We start from the raw sequence: 18,860 nt of genomic DNA on the forward strand, positions 1-18,860 counted from the left end.
ATATACAGTATTATCCAAGCCCCTCGACGAGGACAACTGACACGCCCTGCGTCACAATGGTAGCCTCCTCGAGGTAAAAACGCCATGTCGCATGCATATGAGTGCCTCCCACCCGCAACTCTGCGCCGGTTCTTGAAAAGCTTCAAAAATCATGCTCGAAGGAAAACCAGCGCCATGCTGATGGTAGCAAGTAGCGCATCAAATTGGGTATCTTGTTTCGGGTGGGAACCGCTACGACCGACAAGTCCGAGAGTTCGGCCCAAGCACAAAGCCCGCTATCGCGGGGGGGTTGCGCCGGAATAGTCAGGCATAGAGAGTCAGCAAGGGATCATCAAAACTTGCTGGTATGAGAAGTCTGGTCGTCTCGGAGGGTGCGCTTGAAGTATGCCTTGGCCATTTCATACGAGGACCTGGGAAGTGTTAAGAGTCGCTACACAGCCGCAGGGTGAATGCTTGGGGAATGTTTCCCGGAGGACTTACCAACAAATCGCAGTGCTTGGCATGGTGGTGATGATGCGTGGTCGCCAGCCCCTCATAAAACCACGCCATCCATACTCTTTCTTGATGATGGCAGCCGCATGGAAGAGTCCTCGAACATTTCGAATTTCGGCTTGTTGACTGAGTCCTCGGGTTTGAAGCAGTGTTTTGATCACGTCCAGTGGGGTGGTGATGCCGGCCGCAAATGCACCGGCCAAGCCCCCAGCCACGCAATGTGTAATAGGATCATACTCTTTCCGGGGATTCATGATTTTCGACAGAGACTCGTAGGCCATGAATTGCGTCGCTGTGAACGGTACCGTCATGCAAAGTGTCGTGGGATAAGATACGTAGAAAGCAGAAATACCCTCATTGCGCAATACGGATCGGGCGCAGTGGGCTATTGATCGATACGTCGAGCCGTGAACCTGCATCCGTTGCTTGATAACTGTCTTCTTGTTAGTCCCCAACAGTCATCCACGTCGTTGGCCGTGTATGATTCGCACCATCAAATGGGTTCATTAGAGCATCACTGGCAATAGTTGCGCAGGCTCCACTTGCAGCTGTGAATTCGTTAGCCCCAGATCCATGGAACGCCGCCGCTGCCCATAGCTCCGTACCAGCAGCAAGAGGATGGTGTTTGCCATCTGCGATGTTCCCTCCAGCCATCTCTTTCACAACCTCATATGTACCGAAATACACGGCGTGAGCAGGACCTGTGGTGGCAATGTCAGAATTGTCCGCCTCCCATCTCTTGAAAGTAGCCTACCTGCTCCAACAATGACGCTGGTCACGCCTCTCCATAACGTCCGGAGGCCTTCTATCCGATATATGGTAGATACAGCGTGTGATAGTCCCGTATATAGACCTCCGGCCGAGGGATTTATGATTTGCATTCGGGTCTGCGGGCAATTTGGATTAGCCACCTCTCCGCTGGCACTCTGGGAAGAACGATATTACCTTCATCAAATCCACAGGATACATCACCGTGTGCTCCTGGAACACTATCAGCTTGATGTCCATTGTATGTGTATCGAGTTACCCTACCGCAATGCCTGCGAATGCACCGGCCAACATATTATGTCCCAGCCCATAGTTGGGTGGCAGAGCTTCGTAGCTGCGACAGTGTCAGTTTTTTTCCCCATCTCCCAATCCACCCGAGAAAGGAATCACGCACTCATATTCTTCACCAGGTACGACATCCGGACTGCTCGAAACTGACATATTCTCCGCGGGCAATGCCGCCGGGAATTTGGCTGACGCCGCCACGATTGCAGGTATTTCTGTGGCTCGCTCTATGTAATGGTCTGCGGAGAAAACAATGTAGAGAGCACGAATGGACAATGAAGGCCTTCGCCGACGGTGAACGGGGCTTATTTTTTTTTAAAAAAAAAAAGTTTTTCTTTTGAAATTTTTGAAGAGCGTCACACAATCGAGAGGCCGAGAGGTGCAAGAGAAAAAGTGACCCGAAGCAATATCAGTCAGAGCCTGCGCGAGACCTGCGCCGACAACCAGGAATTTGTTAGACTTGGACTTTTTGGAGTGCTAGGTTAGCTAAGAAAGACCCCTGGCATCGTATGTAAGTTGGCCCAGCTTTTGCAAGCTGCGGGAGACTTGCTGGAGGGCTCGTCCTCGCAGCCGCCAATTGCCAATTCGCTGGCGGTCCATGTTTCCGTGCGTATTTTATGCTGGTCTTCTCCGAGCTCGCTGCTCACTGCTCGCTGATAACCTCTTAATTCGGTCTGGTCTCGCTCCCGATCTACTCGACTCGGTCTATTCGCCCTGTTCGCCGGTAGCTCAATTCAAATGCGAATGCGAGATCCGTCACGGAACGGGGATGAGAAAATTTGGGTCTACATCTGCTGAACCCCCCTCTCTTTCTATTTCCGCCTCCCACATCATGGCCTCACCGTCACATGTCTTCAGCACAACAAACATCCCTCGCAATATAGGGCATCATGGATATCACCCTCGTGGTCCCAGACAGTCTGTTTCTTCACATGGTTCAGTGTACTGGAAGCATGGTAGTTTGTCAGGAGAAGGAAGGCCTGACAACTACACAGAGCGTATGTTTAGAAAAATATACTCTGGCATGAATAAAATCCTCACTGCACATATGCCATAGATGTCTTCTACAGCCCAATATGCCACTCATGATAATTGAAAGCTCCCTAGTTGAAGCGCCGGGCCCCTCGTGGCTATGCAGCCGAAAATGCCCATCCACTAATTAACGCCTTGCTACCACCATCTGTTAGGCGTGGCCTTGCCAATGCTTGTACCATACCACGTTCATTTCACCAAGCCGAATCATAATTCCACATTGAACTTCCACTGGTCTGTCAACGGCGCGTTAGTATTGGAATCGTCAAAATCGGGGTTGAACTATACCTTTCTTCAGATTTTCAGCTGTGTCACTGAGGAGGATTTCTCTCCTGCGATTGCAATAGGTGGTCTTGTCCAGGATTTCCACTTTGAGACCTCCAAGCTCATTCACAGGCTTTTCGAACATTTGACTGAGATTCTCAACGGCCATTTCGAGGTCCTTCTGGTTGTCTTCGAAAATTTCCGTCATATTGTTTCGCGCCAGGTAGAAGGCGAACGCATAAGTCCATTTGAGTGTCTGACGGCAAGATTGCAAAGCTTTGGATGCGGTGTCGAGAAATTGAACCTCAATCCATGACATGTTGGATTGCGTCTGCAGGCTCGTCATCTTTTTCTCCGTCTTGAGCCACAGGTCTTTATCCAGTTTGGCTGATTGTTCGTGGTTTGCATAGCGGTTGTAGTAATGGAGGTATCGTTCGAGAGAGTGTCGAGATCGTGCTTGGGCATCACGGGCGTCGGCCCCGGACTTCTCTTCGAAGCGGTTGCAATTGTACCAACTGCTTCCATGTTCAGACCAGGGACCCATACACATCCAACAAAATTCATGCTTGCATTTTCGGCAGGTCATGTGGTTGCAACCTCCGTTTTTCTCAATGGTCGAGTTGCACTTGGGGCATTCTTTGGTGTTGGCCGAGATCCAATTTGATGTTTCGGAATCGTCTTCACACTTCTTCAACCATTTCTTGACCAGGGAACACGGAGCCGGACGATGATCGGGGAGGGTACATCCAAAGCAAAAGCTGTGTTCGTGTGCACATCGGACAGTGGGAACAATACGAGTAAGGTCTCGCTTCTTGACAGCACAATCAATGGCATATTCACAATCTGGTGAAGGACACCATTTCAAATTGTCTTTGTCGTCGACATATGTTCTGCTGAGGAGGACCTCATATCGATCTTGAACGCTTTGATTAACCAATAATTTGAGCGACTTGGAGTCCACGATGCGATGACAACCGTCAAAGGGACACTCGATTCTCGCCGCTTCGCCCTCTTCCTTTACCTTTTGGGTCAGATAGTGAGTGTAGCAGTCGACACAATATCGGTGGTCACATTTCATTGCATATGTTTGCAGGGCTGGGCCATCTTCATAGCAGATCTCGCAGGTAAAGCCCTTGACAGTCTTTGTTTTAGGAGACTCTGCAAATGTCGGTCCCAAGCCTGCAGCCTCAAGCACTTTCTCTGGGTTGTCCATGTAGGTTTCAATCAGTTTCTCCTTGTTCCACCTCATGAAGCGTAGAAGTATGGCCGCTTGTTCAGGCGGCAGTTCAATGATTGATGCAACTTCCTGGAACTGCCGGTCTTGATGTGACTGGATGTCTTCAGGGCTCAGGACTTTGTACTCGACCTCGTATGGTTTCTGTGGGTTGGCGAGGATGTCCTTGTCGTAGCCGAAGCCACCATCTTGATCTTGATCAAAGTCTATGACCATTTGTTAGCGTTGGAGAAGCACTTGGGCACTGGAAGCACCGTTGGGTATACGTACCACCTCCTAGACTGCCAATGTCACTGTCTTGTGTGCCTTCGTCGAAATCGAGTTCATCCCCGCTGGGCGGGTCAGACATGAACTCGTCCTCTGAATCCATCTCTCGTAACGACGGCGAGCTGTGCTCAGTCACGGGGGTGGTAGGAGCCTGCGCTTGGGCTTGGACAATGGAGGTCTTGCGGGATTTGGTAGGCCCGTGCCTCGACGCGTCGGTGACGCACTCCTCAGCCTTTCTTTTCTTGAGTTGAGGAATCGTGGCGACTTTGATAACGGCAGCTGTGTCTCTGGATGAGACACCGGGCTGCTAGTGGGGGATGACGGGAGTGGCGGTTGATCGTCTCAGGACTCGGCGTAAGTGTTGAGGACGGATCGGGTGATAGCTCAAGCAAAACCTCGGAAGGGAGATGGCTTGGACCAGTCACGGCGCCAGCATACAACAAAGGACGGGATGAGAAGTGGTGGAAGAAAACTGGGGGAGAAGCTGCCGGTTGGAAGAGTCGACTCGAGGTGTCAGGATAGAGGCAGTGGTACCGCCGGTGACTAAGGCCCGCAGAAGTACTTGCCTCCGTGGTATTGTGCGGTACTGGCGTGAATCATTCACCGTGCAGTCTCTTTTTTTGGGGGGGGGGCTTTTCAAGTGACCACCAATAAAATTTGCGAACTCCCACTTCGCCTCAGCCTTCTCATGTCGCTGACGCTATTACGCTCTCCCTGCCAAACCGGGGACAGTGTATCGTGTGCCATCTGATTTGTCCAAGGGATACACGGAAAATCGTGCTGATAGGGTCCTGATGGCTATTCACTACTCGACAAACTCAAAGCTTTGTTGGCAGGGACTTCTGCACGTACTTGAGTGGTCGCCGGGTCCAATTGCTAACGAGTGGGGGAAACCAGGACGGAGGTTTGAGGTTCGACTCGGCGAATTTTTCTTTGTGGTCTATCAACTTGCTTTATCAGTCGTCACCTTCCTCACTTTCACTCTCGCTCTCTGCATTCTCCAGCCACTCGATGAATTGTGAACTCTGCTGCTTTACTGCAGCCATTTCAGGATCACTCTGCGATCTCTCATCAGCCCACCAATCAGTGAATGCTTCCTCCCCAAACACCTCAAGATCGTAGAGGTCTTTGACCACAAATAAGAGAGTTTTGCCGCCTTCTTTCCGCCGTGTCAGGTCCTTTTGAGCATCCAGGAGGAATAAGACTTGCTCCTCCGTGGTTTGGGGGCCCCCTTTTCTTCGGATGAGTGTATTGTATCCAGTAAGAACTCGTCTCGTGGCATCAGCTGCCGATAGTCCAGCGTCGATTTCGCCGTGGATATGCTTCATAATTGCCACGGCGACGGCCTTGCGCACTTGCGTCTCGTCAGCCCCTCCACTAAATCTGAGGCCCATAAGTTCGCTCAGCATATCATCAGCTTGCTGGCCCTCCTGCATTCGCTGCACCAGAATAGCCACTGTGTCGTGTTGGAATCGGTCGGTGGTATCCTCATCAGACGTGGACGTTGCGAAACTTTGACTTCTTGATCCGTTCAAAGAAGACACTTCGTCTTCAGAAAGATCTGATTCCAGGGTCGAGGCCGAGTCGGCGAATTCTGGTCTTTCGTATACCAGTCTGGAGACTCTCGAACCAAAGGGGTCTTCTTCGTCTTCGACATAAGCATGACTTTCTCCTGTCTGACCTCCAACCAAGGCATCATTTTTGGGGTCACTATCTGGGCTTCGTTGGCCCTGGCAAATCCGGGATCCAGGTGGTACCGTAGTACCAGGGGCAATTTTTACTCCGTAAGAGATCAAGGCACCCTCTCCAATCGTGCAGTCGTCTCCTATACAGGCCTCATTTCCGATGATGGCTCGGGAGATTTTGACATTGTTACCCACGGTGACATCGTCCCAGATATAACCGCCGTCGATTTCCGTGTTTTTGCCGATATGGCATCGGTGACCGACCACACTGCTTCTGATGCCACATCCAGCCCCAATACTGGTGCCGGGACCCACGATGGATCCCGAGCTAAGCTTGGTAGGTCTTGCAATCATCACCGTCCGGTCGACGACATGTCCGTATTGAGAGCGGCTGTATCGAGTGCTGCCAAAAACATTATTTTCGACAGCTAATGAGGTGATCAGGCCTTGCTTGAAATCTTGGGATATAGAGTTGTAAGACCAAAAGTCTGCCGCCCGGGATGCATAGTGGTCGTTGACGATATAAGTGTGGATGGATTTGCCATTCAACTCATAGTCCTTCAAAACGCCGAACAGAAAGTCCTTGCGGGGTACCTGGTTGTCGAAGTTGTCGGACCAAAGGCTAAGCACATCGGGAGTACATATGTCAATGCGACAATCGACGAGGTCCTGCCTGACGTCTATTTCTGGTGATTTCAAGACCTCGGGGTCGATTTGAGTGGTGGATCGGGTGCCAGGAGAGGCTTCCTCGTAATGTAAACATCGATCCTTGGTGGGATCGAGGACGAAGGTGGGTACGACCCCTCCACTGTGATCATGGATGCCTGGTCCAGCCTCCCTAAGAATCATAGTCATGATGGCATTTTTGTCCTTTTCTCTCCGGGTTTTGTGTTGCTTCAAGGCCCTTTCAATTGGGAAATTGGAGACAATGTCGCCGCTGACCACAATGAAATCTCCGGCGATCAGATGTTTCTGGTCCAAATCTCGCATTACATCGCCGACGGAGCTAGCCACACATCTCAACAAGGTGAGGCTCTCGAAGGGAGAATTGGAGGATTTCCAACGAGAGCCGTCAATGTACGTTTCCACCTGGTCGACGTGAGCACCGGCATAGATGTAAACAATCTGGACACCCGCGCTGGCTAGATATTCCAGACTGTACTCGATCAAGGGAGTGTTGGCGAGGGTGAGTAAGCATCTTGGTCTTTCGACGGTGAACGGGATAAATCTGGTCTCAAAGGTGTCGGCGATGATGACTGCTTGCAAAGGATCTTCCTTGGAGTCATCTCCGGATCTTCCTTTGGCGCCAGCAGCTTTTTGGGCTTTGGGTGGCATAGTGGTGAATTTGGTGTGCGTGATCTCAGGAGAGAGTTGGACAGGAGTGTCTGGCTGGGAAAATGTGGTTTGTGATGTAGGCAAGGAGGTGGACGTGCATGGTCTCGGTGGCGGAGACGTCTGAGATTTGGTGGTGTTGGTGTTGTTGAACTGGAGCCAAAGAACGGATGGAGTTTGTTCAAAGTGTGGTGTACGAGGTTGTCAGTGCCCGGTTTGTGAGTCACTCGCTTTTCACTTGCCCGGCTGGCGAGCCAATGCAGTCTTTGTAGATACCTGGCAGTCGGCCTGAGTAACTTAGTCCTGTAGTGCAGTGCCAATCCCCGCGATGGCAAGTATTGCGAGGTCGAAGGTATACATTCAGCGTGTGGTGTCGGGAGAAAAAAAATTGTTGTGGACAGGAGCATTACAGACGGAAGTGCGTCATAGGCACATAGCCACAGCACCCTAGCTCTTCGCCCCTAAACCCCCCAATCATGGATCATCGCTATCCTCTCGTTGTGCCTGTGTGTGATCCAATTTGACCCCCATCATCCACTACCGCCATTCATTGTCCATCATTCAGTCATTTATCATTCACTCATCTTTGTCCTGTTGTGCTGCTCATTCAAACTTTGAATTCGAACTTGTTCATACCCTCTCTACTTCTCACCAACCTTCTCCTCTCTTTGGTTCATTCTTCTCTGCGAAATCCAGTTCCTTCGGATCTGTGGTGGCATCCCTCTGCTCCCCCCTGTTCATCATGTCAACAACGGCGAAAGATGCTGCGCAGGCGAACCCACACATGGAATTAGATCCTAAATACGACGACTACGACTTTCCCACGACTTCCCCCGAAACCCAACCCGGACATCCTGGCCACACAACCAAGGAACAAGATGCTCAGGTATTCCAGCTGAGGTTAATGTTGGAACAAGAAGGATATACCCAGAGGCTGGACACCTTGACATTGTTGCGGTTCCTACGGGCGCGCAAATTCAACGTCGAACTGAGCAAACAAATGTACGGCCTTGCTAGAACTACCCAATCCCGAGTCAGGGCTAACTGGGCCTAGGTTTATCAAAAATGAGGCATGGCGAATGGAATTTGGCACTGATGAACTGGTCCGCACGTTTGACTACACGGAACGGCCTCAGATGTTTCAGTACTACCCTCAATATTATCACAAAACAGACAAGGTACGACACTCCCAATCCATTCTCTCAATCTCAATCGCTCACGGTCCCCTGTCAGGATGGCCGACCTGTGTACATTGAACAGTACGGCAAAATCGACTTAAATGCCATGTACAAGATCTCCACCGCAGAACGCATGGTTCAGAATCTCGTGGTTGAGTACGAAAAGGTCGCCGACCCTCGACTGCCTGCCTGCTCTCGCAAGGCCGGTAAACTCCTCGAGACATGCTGCACCATTATGGACATGAAGGGGGTGGGCGTTGCCAAGATCCCTTCTGTATACGGCTACCTCAGATCGGTCAGCGCCATTTCCCAAGACTACTACCCTGAGCGCTTGGGTAAGCTGTACATTATCAACGCTCCATGGGGCTTTAGCAGTATCTTCAGCTTCATAAAAACCTTCCTCGACCCAATCACTGTCGCCAAGATCCACGTCCTTGGTTCAGGTTACCAAACCGAACTTCTGGAGCAGGTTCCAGCAGAGAATCTTCCAAAAGAATTCGGCGGGACCTGCGAGTGCGAAGGCGGATGTCAATTTAGTGATGAAGGCCCATGGAAAGATCCTCAATGGGCTAAGCCACCCAAATGGGCCCAGCAGGATCCCACCACGGGCAAGGATTCTGCAAGGACTGTCCAGCCCGCTCCCTCGGACGGTGCTCAGGATCCCCTCACCAAAGACGACCCTGCTCCAGCTTCAGCCCCTACCGAGGCCGAGAACGTCCCTTCAGAGGGACCCAAGATGCCCGTATCATAGACCAAATGTGAAAGTAGAGGAGATGGAAAGAAACCTTAGAATACAACTTCAGTGGGACAAAACAACGAGCCAGTGTGAATGTATCAGGCAAAGGAAAGGAAAATGAACGATGAGGTTGTCCTGGAAGCACTTGAGTTGATTCGCATCTTGCGTGTCTTTGTCATCAATATCCATTGCAGAAGCCAATGGCCAATCCTATCTGCTCAATCACTTCCCCGCTCCAAAATAGTGGGCGCATGTGTTGAGCGTGGGTTGGGCGCTCAACTACGTGCGGACTTGAGGTCTGTTGCACAGTCCTGGCCGGTTTGGTCTTCTTCACCAATTCGTGCTGTCCTCATTTCAATCTTGCCATCGTTACCTGTCGTAGGGTTGTCAATTTCGTCTCTGGAGTCGTTGGCGCTGAACTAGGCCATTTCTCTCATGCGATCACTGCACCTAAAAAAACGGGGATCGATCTGTTGTCCACGAAACCAATGATTAGTGCAAGGGATGTGTGCGCTTGTGACATGGTCCCGCTGCTCAACTTTGGAAATGGGCTACCACGAATGTTTTCGGCAAAGCAGCAAATGTGTATCCTCGTGTCGTCGTGATGATCAGTCGAGACCGAACCTTGGTAGAGATCGTCCATGCCAGGCGATGGCGGGACCCATGATTGTCGGCGACCCATCCCCATGGCGGTGCCTGGTTCCGTTTTGTAAGGACAAACATTCGAACGTCTGTCAGCGTCTCACTCGAATTCCATGGCAACAGTCCTCGCTCTCTGAATCTTTCCCACTGTCCCCGTCAAACTTGCGGCGTGCTGGGCTGAAGCAACCGAGTCATTCTCGCTTGCTGTGAGCCCCGAGAGCGTAGCTAGTTCGCCCGTTCCTCTCTCGTACATGGCTTTGACGTCCTCGTGCCACCCGTCTCTCAGCGGCTTGAGTCGCAAGTTTCCTTCTCCTGACTGCACGCTCTTCTCCCGCACCGCGGCCATCTGGGCCCCGAACTCTGCATCATCCCGCGCCAATTCCGCCATCAACTTCCGCTGAAACTCGTCCGCGCCTTGTCTCGGTGCCGTCCGCCTCAGCCGACTGACTTGCGCCGTCAATGCTTCTAATTCTCCGTAAAGACCGGTGACCTTTGCCTGGAGGCGACTGTCATATGCCTCATATGCGAAATCGATCCCTTCACGCTCTTGCTGGGGCTCCTTGGATTTCGCCGTTTCCGGCGCGGTCGTCAGTTCCGGGACATGCGTAACTTCTAACCCATTGACGGTGATGTTTTGAGCAGCGCCTGCCCATGTCCTGGTTATGAACGTGTCCACGAGTTGTCGAACCCGTGTGAGGAGCGGATCTTCCTCTTCCTCTGCTTCCTCTTCGAGGTGCTGCTGCACACCCTCCTGTTTTCGCGCCGCGTCCTCAATGTTCGCTGCAGGATTCACGCCGCCCAGCGGGATCACAGTTGCCGGCTGTGCTTGATTTGTGCTACGTCTCTGTGTCGCCGAGCGAGGGAAATGAAGATCGAGTTTCTCTCGCGCGCACGCGACGAGATTGGATTGTAAGTATGTGAGATCGTGAGGGGATTGTAGCTCGATCTTGCGATGGTAGGGGCCGGAAAGGGGAGGCGAATGAACAGGAGCGTCTCCTTCCATCGCGCTGCAATATATCTATCAGGCTCGGAAGTCTGCAATGGCTCTTGTTCACGGTGGTGCTGTGATTCATTGGGGGTAAACAAATCGATAACGTGAGGCTGAAAAATAGCGAGTTCCTATTGGCGGATGCCCGGAACGTTTCTTCCTTCAACTAAACTGCGGAAGAAAAGACAACCAGTCTACAACTAGGAAAAACGAAGCAATTGACATGCCTTTGCAAAGAATGCGCCTACAACTAGCAATCCCACTGCAGGAAATTCCCTAGAACGGAGAGGACACGGCCAACCTGTAAGGACGGATGACTTGACAGGACTGTTCACCGTGTCCTTTGATAATGGAAACACGTGGGAGAGGACAACACCCTGTGAGGCGGATATGTGGAACGAAAGATTCGAGTCCATGGATTTGATTCGGCTTTTGAAGAACAGGCGAGCATCTGCTTGTCTATCTGCTTCCTCTCATTGTCGGACGATCTGGCTTGAATTGACCTCGGTACCGTTCTTCCAGTCAATGCATGTTCTCATCCTACTTAGAATCATCAAAGACGTAGGTCAAGTGGCAGCGGCCACAGTATTGTCGGTTGTGCATGGCCGCCATGAAGACACCAGCGCCGCATTCCTTAGTCGGACATTCACGCCTCAATCGCTCAATCTTGCCATCGCCATCGACCTTGTAGTACTTGAGTACAGCCAACTTGGTCTTCTTACGCTTATGCTTGATCTTCTTGGGGGTGGTGTAGACCTTCTTCTTGCGCTTCTTGGCTCCTCCCCGCAGGCGCAGGACCAGGTGCAACGTTGACTCCTTCTGAATGTTGTAGTCGGACAGAGTGCGGCCATCTTCAAGTTGCTTGCCGGCGAAGATCAGGCGTTGCTGGTCAGGAGGGATGCCTTCCTTGTCTGTGGAGAGGAACATGAGTCTCGGTGCGTAACGTGGTTAATTCAATGGGCACACGAACCTTGAATTTTGGTCTTGACATTGTCGATGGTGTCGGAAGACTCCACCTCGAGAGTGATAGTCTTGCCCGTGAGGGTCTTCACGAAGATCTGCATGTTGAAGATCTGTAATGGAGAAAATTGCGCGACAGTCAGTTCCTTGCTTTTCGTGAAGAGGAATGCACACGAAAACTCCCGAGCGTCGCAAAAAAGGTAGAGAACAGGAACGTTAGCCAGGGGGAAGAGAGAAAACTCACCTCGACAAAATTGTCTTCCTCAATCTTCTGGATGCAGAAGGGCTTGTGAAGAGAGAAAGAAGAGGCGAGAATGAAATGCGGTGCAAATTGTCGTGCGCGGCTTGGCATGGAATTTGCCGCCTTTATCTAATCTATGGAAGCAACGTCACATGACTGGCAGCCACATGTCAGTGGCCGAATCGGGCGGTTGCTCGAGTCTCCCGGCTGCGTTGCTCCTGCCAACGACTGTTTACCGCAAGCCTCATGGAACTCAACTGACGCACTCCTCGTTGCTGACGCAGGCAGGCCACTTCAACTCCATACTTGTACCCTTCCATCGACTCTTTGACCTCCTCATCATCCTCCTTCAGACCCTCCAAATATCCCCCACAGAAACAAATTCTACACAATCGACAAAAAAAAAAAGACCTACAAAGAGCCAGTCGAGAAGCCTCTCAGGATCCAGTTCTGAACGCACCATTTTCCCCTGCCCTGAGAGGGCCCCTTCTCATATCCAAGATAGTTGCAAGCACTGCCTGCGACTGGTAGGAGCCGTATAGCCGGGACCGCAGCCCGGTCCGCAGCCCATTGCGCTGCGTGAGGTGAGTGGAAGCAAGATGTACCCGTTTTGAGAAATGCATGGAGACTAACGGGAGTTCAATTGCAGTCTCGAACCAGAAGGTATATTTTCCGGAATTACGACAACACCCTTCGACAAAGCACCGTTTCGAACTCATCTCGCCTAAGATGATGTCCAATCCACCTTCATCTCTTCAGCAACGACAAAGGCTACATCGGAGACAAAATTCCACGCCTGTTGTAGCTTTCGAAGCCATGAAGGTCGCCGCCAACATGCCGCCACAACGCCAGAATCTCCACAGACGGGGCCAATCTTTTGACCAACAAAGAAGCCCAATTCGCAAACACCAGGAAGGCAGCACGGTAAGTATTACTAACCTAGGACCAATCCACGGACAGCAGATTTTGCGGGAAGCGCAGCAGCAAAGAATAGCTAGACCGGGCCAGCAACAACAGCAACACAACATACACTTAGACATGTCAATTTCTCCAGATTGCGGTATATATCCGGCGGTTTCAAATTCAATCCCCGACCCGTCGTGTGAACGCATGACAACGAATGCGATCATGCACCAGAATCCCCCGGGTATTGATTTTGCACATTCACAGCTATACTTCTCGGATATGAACATGCCGATGCAAAATGGAATTCCGAACATGGGGCTCATGGACGAGAACAATCCCCAGTATCTTCAAAATGCTCAAAGCGTTCATTCCCAACAGAGCAACGGCATGTCTTTTGGCAACCGGAGAATGTCGCAACCAGATCTGCGGGTGCAGACTCAATTGCGTCCACATACACCTTCCCATCAAATTCAGACTGGCAAGTTCAAGAGACTTTTCAAGATCACACTATTCGGACCTTTGAAAGCATACTGACTTGCGTTAGCTCAATTTCCTCTTACGCCTCCCTTCAGCCAACACACCCCGGCTGTTCAATACTCACGATCATTGAAAACATCGCCTGCTCTTCAATCGCCGTATCCAGTACCAATGTCACGAGGAAGATCCCTGCAGGGTATTATCGAGAATGAAGAATTCAAGCAAGACTATTTGGCCACACCTGCCGGTTCTTCCTTCGAAATCGCCGAGATGGCCACTCCTGAGCCCCGTAGACGAGTTCAGACCCCTCCCCTACAACAACTTCCTGACCCAACAAAGGTCAAGGCTGAGTCAACACCGAACAACGATGATGCGAAACTCTTTGAAAACGGTGACTCTCGGGCGTCCAAGCTTGCAGACCAGCCTGTACCAGTCCTGAGTTCTGGGAGAGGTCCTGCGGGCAGCACCTCCCCTGGAAGGCCCGCTCTTTCACCTCGACGAATGTCCATTTCAGATCTCAATCTAGACCCCGGTATCGAGGCCTCCATAGAAGAGACCAACATCACACTGGATGATATCGCACAGTTCATTGAGGGTCCAGATCCAGCAGACAACAAATGGATCTGCAAGTACGAAGATTGCAACAAGAGATTTGGCCGGAAGGAAAACATCAAATCGCATGTTCAAACTCACCTCGGTGACCGACAATTTCGATGTGATCACTGCAAGAAATGCTTCGTGCGTGGCCATGACCTAAAACGCCACGCCAAAATCCACACTGGCACCAAACCGTACCCATGTCTATGCGGAAACTCATTCGCTCGCCACGACGCCCTGACGAGGCATCGACAACGAGGCATGTGTATTGGTGCATTTGACGGTGTGGTCAAGAAGGTGATCAAGCGAGGTAGACCCAGGAAGCACAGACCAGACATGGAGGAGCGCCTTGACAAGGCCAACCGAACGAGGCAGAAGACCAGTGAAGCGCAAGATGCCTATACATCTTCCGCCTCGAGCTGTTCCATCTCGAGTTGGGGATCGCCACCAACGGAGCACATGGACAATTTGAGCATCAGAGGCACCTCACCTTTCGAGGGCATGGCTCTCTTCGGCATGCCCCAGCAAAGCCCAATGAATATTGATCCGATGATAAGCTTCCCACCCGACACCTTCTCGTTCACGCCGCCCGCGAGCCCAGGCTACTCGACAGGCAATAAACCGAGTCCGTCCTATCGAGAGCTGACGCCTGCAGAACTAGGCGACATCCCTGATCTCCAACAAAGTGTGGCGTCACAGCTGCTGCCAGAACTTCCCACAACGGACCATAGCCTACCGCTGATGAGCACCGTCAATGTTTATTCTGGCCACAGTCTGCCGAGCCTGTCACACTCGAGCTCGTCCCCAGCCGCTGACGTCGTGGCCTTCGACTTCTCCGACCTGCCTACCGACTCGTCGGTCACGATACACTCGAGCTTGTCACAAATGCCCATGAAACTCGAGTCGGAGAGAAATGACTTCGACACATTTCTCGATTATGGCGGCATGGAGATGGGCCTTGATACCTCTAGCCAGGATTTCTTCTCCATTTAACGCGAGCGATCCTTGCAACAATCGACATGTTGTGACGCCAGAACCGGACAATGGTAGCTTTGCCAATTTGAATGTGTGAAATGTCAAGTCCTTCGACGAAACTATGTACTGTACTCTAGCCAATGGATGAAACTGATTTTCTTGATGAAGCAACATGGGTCTCGCTAGATGTCAATGTTATGGATGTCAGTCATTACGGGATAAGGTGAAGCGGGAAGCTTGAATGAATATACTTGAAGATGGGATTTTGGGCTGGGTTGTGTTCATGCCTTGATTTTGCATTCTTTATGACCTTTGCTTTTATGGCCCTTGGTTGGTCCGAGATTGAGGCAGGAGCCTCAATTGTACATTCACTCCTTTGGATGATTTGATCTGATTTGATTTCAGAAAACGTTGGCGCCAGTGGAAGTGGGGGGTTCCCCTTTGGGTCTATGTTGCTTTCGCCCTGCGGTGTCTTGCTTTGCTTTGCCGTTTGGGGACAAAGTGAGGCAAAGCTACCGCAGTGGGAGAACAGAAAGACTCAAAGTTGACAGAGGGAAGAGACTCTGAGAGACACTCACTATCTGATCCTTCTTCGACGAATCGACTGATCCGCTCACTTTCTCTTACTCTTCGCATCCTGGGAACACAACCAACTGCACTGGTTAGCATCGTCCCTGTCCACTCTTTGTTGTCTGTACTTCACACTCACTCGCTCCGTCTGGTCAGGAAACTAAATTGGTCGGGTGACCGTCAAGACGGAAAGACGCAGACAGATCGACAGGTCTGAGCCGTGGACGAAAAGTATCATGTTAGCTCATTGACAAGGGATGGATGGTGTCGACGATCATCTTGGATCAGATCGTATGGTGAATGGGACCGGATTACAGTCTTTTCCGCTGCTATGCGACCGTAATTGCGAAGTGACGCCCTAGGGGAAGATTGTTAGAAAAGGAGGCGTGTGTACCTCAATGACAAGTACCTAAACTAAGGTAGCGCAATTACCATTACCATTACCAATACCAGTCAATCAGTTGGGTCACTTCGAGAGCCAAACATTATTCTCTGTCTTATCGTTTCTTATTATATTTACTCCAGGATTCTTCTCCTCGTAGATGGATGTTCTCGCTACAAATTTGCTTCAAAGGGAAGAAAGAGGATGAGGATACCGCTGCCGTAGTCGTGCCATAGCTGTGTCAAAGATGTAAATGGTGAGACCAGGGTTGGATAACAGAGGGGTACTTGGCTGTCTACTAAACTAAACTCAAAAGGTAGCCAGCCGGAGACGCACTGACAGTAACGATACTGTAACATACACAATGAAGGCTTAGTCGACGATCTACTAGCATGGAGGCTGAGACGGAGGGTGTGGTGGAGCGAATATCACACATCCCTCTTGCGTCCCTCTCAGGTGGTGATCCTAGACTTGTCCTGTGCAATCCGGGTGCTGGAAACCTCGAACGCCGTGATGTGAGCGGTGCAAATGGTACGTGTGATCCCTTTCGATACCTGCTCGGAGGAGGTCCTGGCCAGAGAAATGAGGCTGACTGTGCCCGTCACCGTCCAGCTAGTGGCCTCTCCAGACCAGGATCATGGCTCGCATGGGCCCGGACGACTGGGCTGCCGATGTTTTGGAGTCAAGGACCACGAATGTCAATTTCAGGTGATGTGTTGTAGCAAGTCATGCGTCAATCCAATTAATCGGCGGTACTGGCCCTGAGTGATGATGGCTTGTAAGGCATTCGTCTTCTCTTTACATCCGAAAATCCTATCACCCAGGGGACAACAGGAGCAGGTCCTCCGCTATAGGATATACAGGGCGCCGAACAAGACACGTCCAGGTAACATGGAACACGTGGGGGCGGGTTATTTGCTTGTCGCGGAGTCAGGTCTCTCGAATCCTAAACCCCATATGTGCCGGGAATTGACGGCTCAGGGATCAGCTTACAGCTGTCGCTTCGGATTGGACTTTGGCCTTCATTCTGGGTGACCAATGAAAGACCCAGAATGACGAACAGAATGACGTGCTGGAATGGGTTACGAACTTTTCGTACTCTTCGCACCACCGCTGTTCTGGACCCTCACTCGTCAAGGGCCGATAACTGAGGTAATCGGAGAATTGCGTCCTTGTTACTGCTGGAATCTCCAGTCTAGGGCTGCCTGATTCGATAGATCGACTGTTCTGAAACGGAAAGCAGAGGTGTGAATCGTTTCTCGTGATCGAATAATCCAAGCGGCTTCCCCAGGACTGCGTCACAACATTTGGCAGAGCTCCAGGGCTCGGTGTTGTTTAGCAGAGGCAACTTAGGAAAAGGAACCACGGCGCGCTTTGTCCTAGTCCACGTGATAGATAGGTGCACTCATCAATGCAGAGGTGGCTAAGTCGGTATTTCAAGGGTGGGTGCTTGTATTTACCAGCCTCCGCGACCTGTCTCGGTGCCGACCGTGTAATATTCCCATTTAAGCAGTAATTCATCTAGAGAGAAAGTCCTCGAGAATAGGATAGAGTTAGTAGCCGCGAGTAGCCATAGGGAAGAGCTGGAAATATCGCAATGCGGATGGGCGCATTGTCTAGGAGGGAAGTGGGTCGTAGATGAGAGCCGAAGCTCCTCATGTCAAGCCAGGGGACCTTGTGAGAAGTCACGGAGAGGGTGGCATCGGGCTCTTCTGACCATGTGTTGTGTGCGATGTGTGCTAGGGTCCAAGAGTAGATCGATATATCGCCCGGGGAAGACAAGCGTTAGTATCAAGGCCTCAGTCGACAGACTGGTGACGATCAATTTAAAATGCCGAAACCAGAAGGACATTCATATCCTCTCCGAAGTAAAGTTGAAGGTCCAGATAGAGCAGACACTTGGTCTGACGGATGATCCCAACGACGGAGCCTTGCGATCCGTGATTGGTGGGACGATCACGGCTCACAGAGGCCTTGGCATGATCTTCATTTCCGAACCAGCCCCAAATCGCTCCAAAGCGCACTGACTAGGAACAGGGCTCGAGAATCCCCCAGAATACCGAAATCCAGTGAGAGGGAGTGTGGCGGCTACGGTGACGTTGTCTCCCTCCATGAGGATCCATCTGATTAGTCCACTTGCTTCGACCCCCGTAACCGCTTCGAAGTTTCCTTGTCTTTTTGCGCGCCTTGGATTGAGAGATAAAAGATCGGCAGTCAACCAAGAAAGTCTGAGACAGAGGACGACGGAAAGATTGGATATTGAATCATGTCTTGTCTCGTCTTAAATTCGCCGAACCGTTTGAATTCTCCGCCATGGAGTGGACGGCAGAAAATCATGCCCACATCAATGAGGTAGAAGGATGTGTTTTCGCATGAAATTCGCCACTTTGGTAGGCTGTCAGGGTATTGAGGCATTTGAAAAGAATGAGGCTCCATTGGGTAGTCCACACCGGTGAGATGAGATATTTTGCGCAAAAGGGGGTTGATACGAGATTGAAACTCCGCCACAAACGTCAAGACCTCAAGTCAGGAGAGGAGGAGCAGGTGAGGAGCCCCTCAGCATCACGGTCCACGTGTGCGAACAGGAAGCGATGGGGATATGGGCAACCAAAGCAGAAATGCAGTCTCGCGCCTGAGTTTTGCATAACTTTAGAGCGGTGTAAGAAATTCTCGTTGCATAGGTCGGCCCGCGCAGCACTACATGCAGAAGGTGCATGTAGACTGTGTTGCTTATCGGATTCGCAGTGCGGTCAATGCTCACCCCACGGTCCTAAAAGATTCCATGCAGTGGTGATCGCCGGATCTCTGCTACAAATATGACGGACATGAACTCGCTGTCTGAGGGGGAG

The 18,860-nt window shown here is 51.2% G+C and overlaps 7 protein-coding genes across 7 annotated transcripts; 2 read left to right on the top strand and 5 right to left on the bottom strand.

Annotated features, from left to right (window-relative positions):
- Positions 1-331: 331 nt before the first annotated feature.
- On the bottom strand, positions 332-1,701 carry Z518_09807 (uncharacterized protein; the record flags this gene model as incomplete). The annotated part of the gene is made up of 8 exons (XM_013412424.1): positions 332-410; positions 481-925; positions 984-1,040; positions 1,098-1,193; positions 1,247-1,379; positions 1,438-1,473; positions 1,525-1,594; positions 1,655-1,701. The coding sequence occupies 8 exons, from the start codon at positions 1,699-1,701 to the stop codon at positions 332-334; spliced, it is 963 nt and encodes a 320-aa protein (XP_013267878.1).
- Positions 1,702-2,842: 1,141 nt separating this feature from the next.
- Z518_09808 (uncharacterized protein) lies at positions 2,843-4,445 on the bottom strand (the record flags this gene model as incomplete). Its single annotated transcript, XM_013412425.1, has 2 exons — positions 2,843-4,281; positions 4,346-4,445. 2 exons carry the CDS (start codon positions 4,443-4,445, stop codon positions 2,843-2,845), a joined length of 1,539 nt encoding a protein of 512 aa, XP_013267879.1.
- An 853-nt stretch (positions 4,446-5,298) lies between these two features.
- Positions 5,299-7,362, bottom strand: Z518_09809 (uncharacterized protein; the record flags this gene model as incomplete). The annotated part of the gene is made up of 1 exon (XM_013412426.1): positions 5,299-7,362. One exon carries the CDS (start codon positions 7,360-7,362, stop codon positions 5,299-5,301), a length of 2,064 nt encoding a protein of 687 aa, XP_013267880.1.
- A 739-nt stretch (positions 7,363-8,101) lies between these two features.
- Z518_09810 (uncharacterized protein) lies at positions 8,102-9,288 on the top strand (the record flags this gene model as incomplete). Its single annotated transcript, XM_013412427.1, has 3 exons — positions 8,102-8,361; positions 8,414-8,537; positions 8,593-9,288. The coding sequence occupies 3 exons, from the start codon at positions 8,102-8,104 to the stop codon at positions 9,286-9,288; spliced, it is 1,080 nt and encodes a 359-aa protein (XP_013267881.1).
- Positions 9,289-10,015: 727 nt separating this feature from the next.
- Z518_09811 (uncharacterized protein) lies at positions 10,016-10,918 on the bottom strand (the record flags this gene model as incomplete). The annotated part of the gene is made up of 1 exon (XM_013412428.1): positions 10,016-10,918. The coding sequence occupies one exon, from the start codon at positions 10,916-10,918 to the stop codon at positions 10,016-10,018; it is 903 nt and encodes a 300-aa protein (XP_013267882.1).
- A 525-nt stretch (positions 10,919-11,443) lies between these two features.
- Z518_09812 (ubiquitin-40S ribosomal protein S27a) lies at positions 11,444-11,967 on the bottom strand (the record flags this gene model as incomplete). Its single annotated transcript, XM_013412429.1, has 2 exons — positions 11,444-11,814; positions 11,874-11,967. The coding sequence occupies 2 exons, from the start codon at positions 11,965-11,967 to the stop codon at positions 11,444-11,446; spliced, it is 465 nt and encodes a 154-aa protein (XP_013267883.1).
- Positions 11,968-12,833: 866 nt separating this feature from the next.
- Z518_09813 (uncharacterized protein) lies at positions 12,834-15,077 on the top strand (the record flags this gene model as incomplete). Its single annotated transcript, XM_013412430.1, has 2 exons — positions 12,834-13,455; positions 13,555-15,077. The coding sequence occupies 2 exons, from the start codon at positions 12,834-12,836 to the stop codon at positions 15,075-15,077; spliced, it is 2,145 nt and encodes a 714-aa protein (XP_013267884.1).
- Between the last annotated feature and the right edge of the window lie 3,783 nt (positions 15,078-18,860).

This window comes from Rhinocladiella mackenziei (assembly GCF_000835555.1).
Source record: "Rhinocladiella mackenziei CBS 650.93 unplaced genomic scaffold supercont1.8, whole genome shotgun sequence".
NCBI lineage: Eukaryota > Fungi > Ascomycota > Eurotiomycetes > Chaetothyriales > Herpotrichiellaceae > Rhinocladiella > Rhinocladiella mackenziei.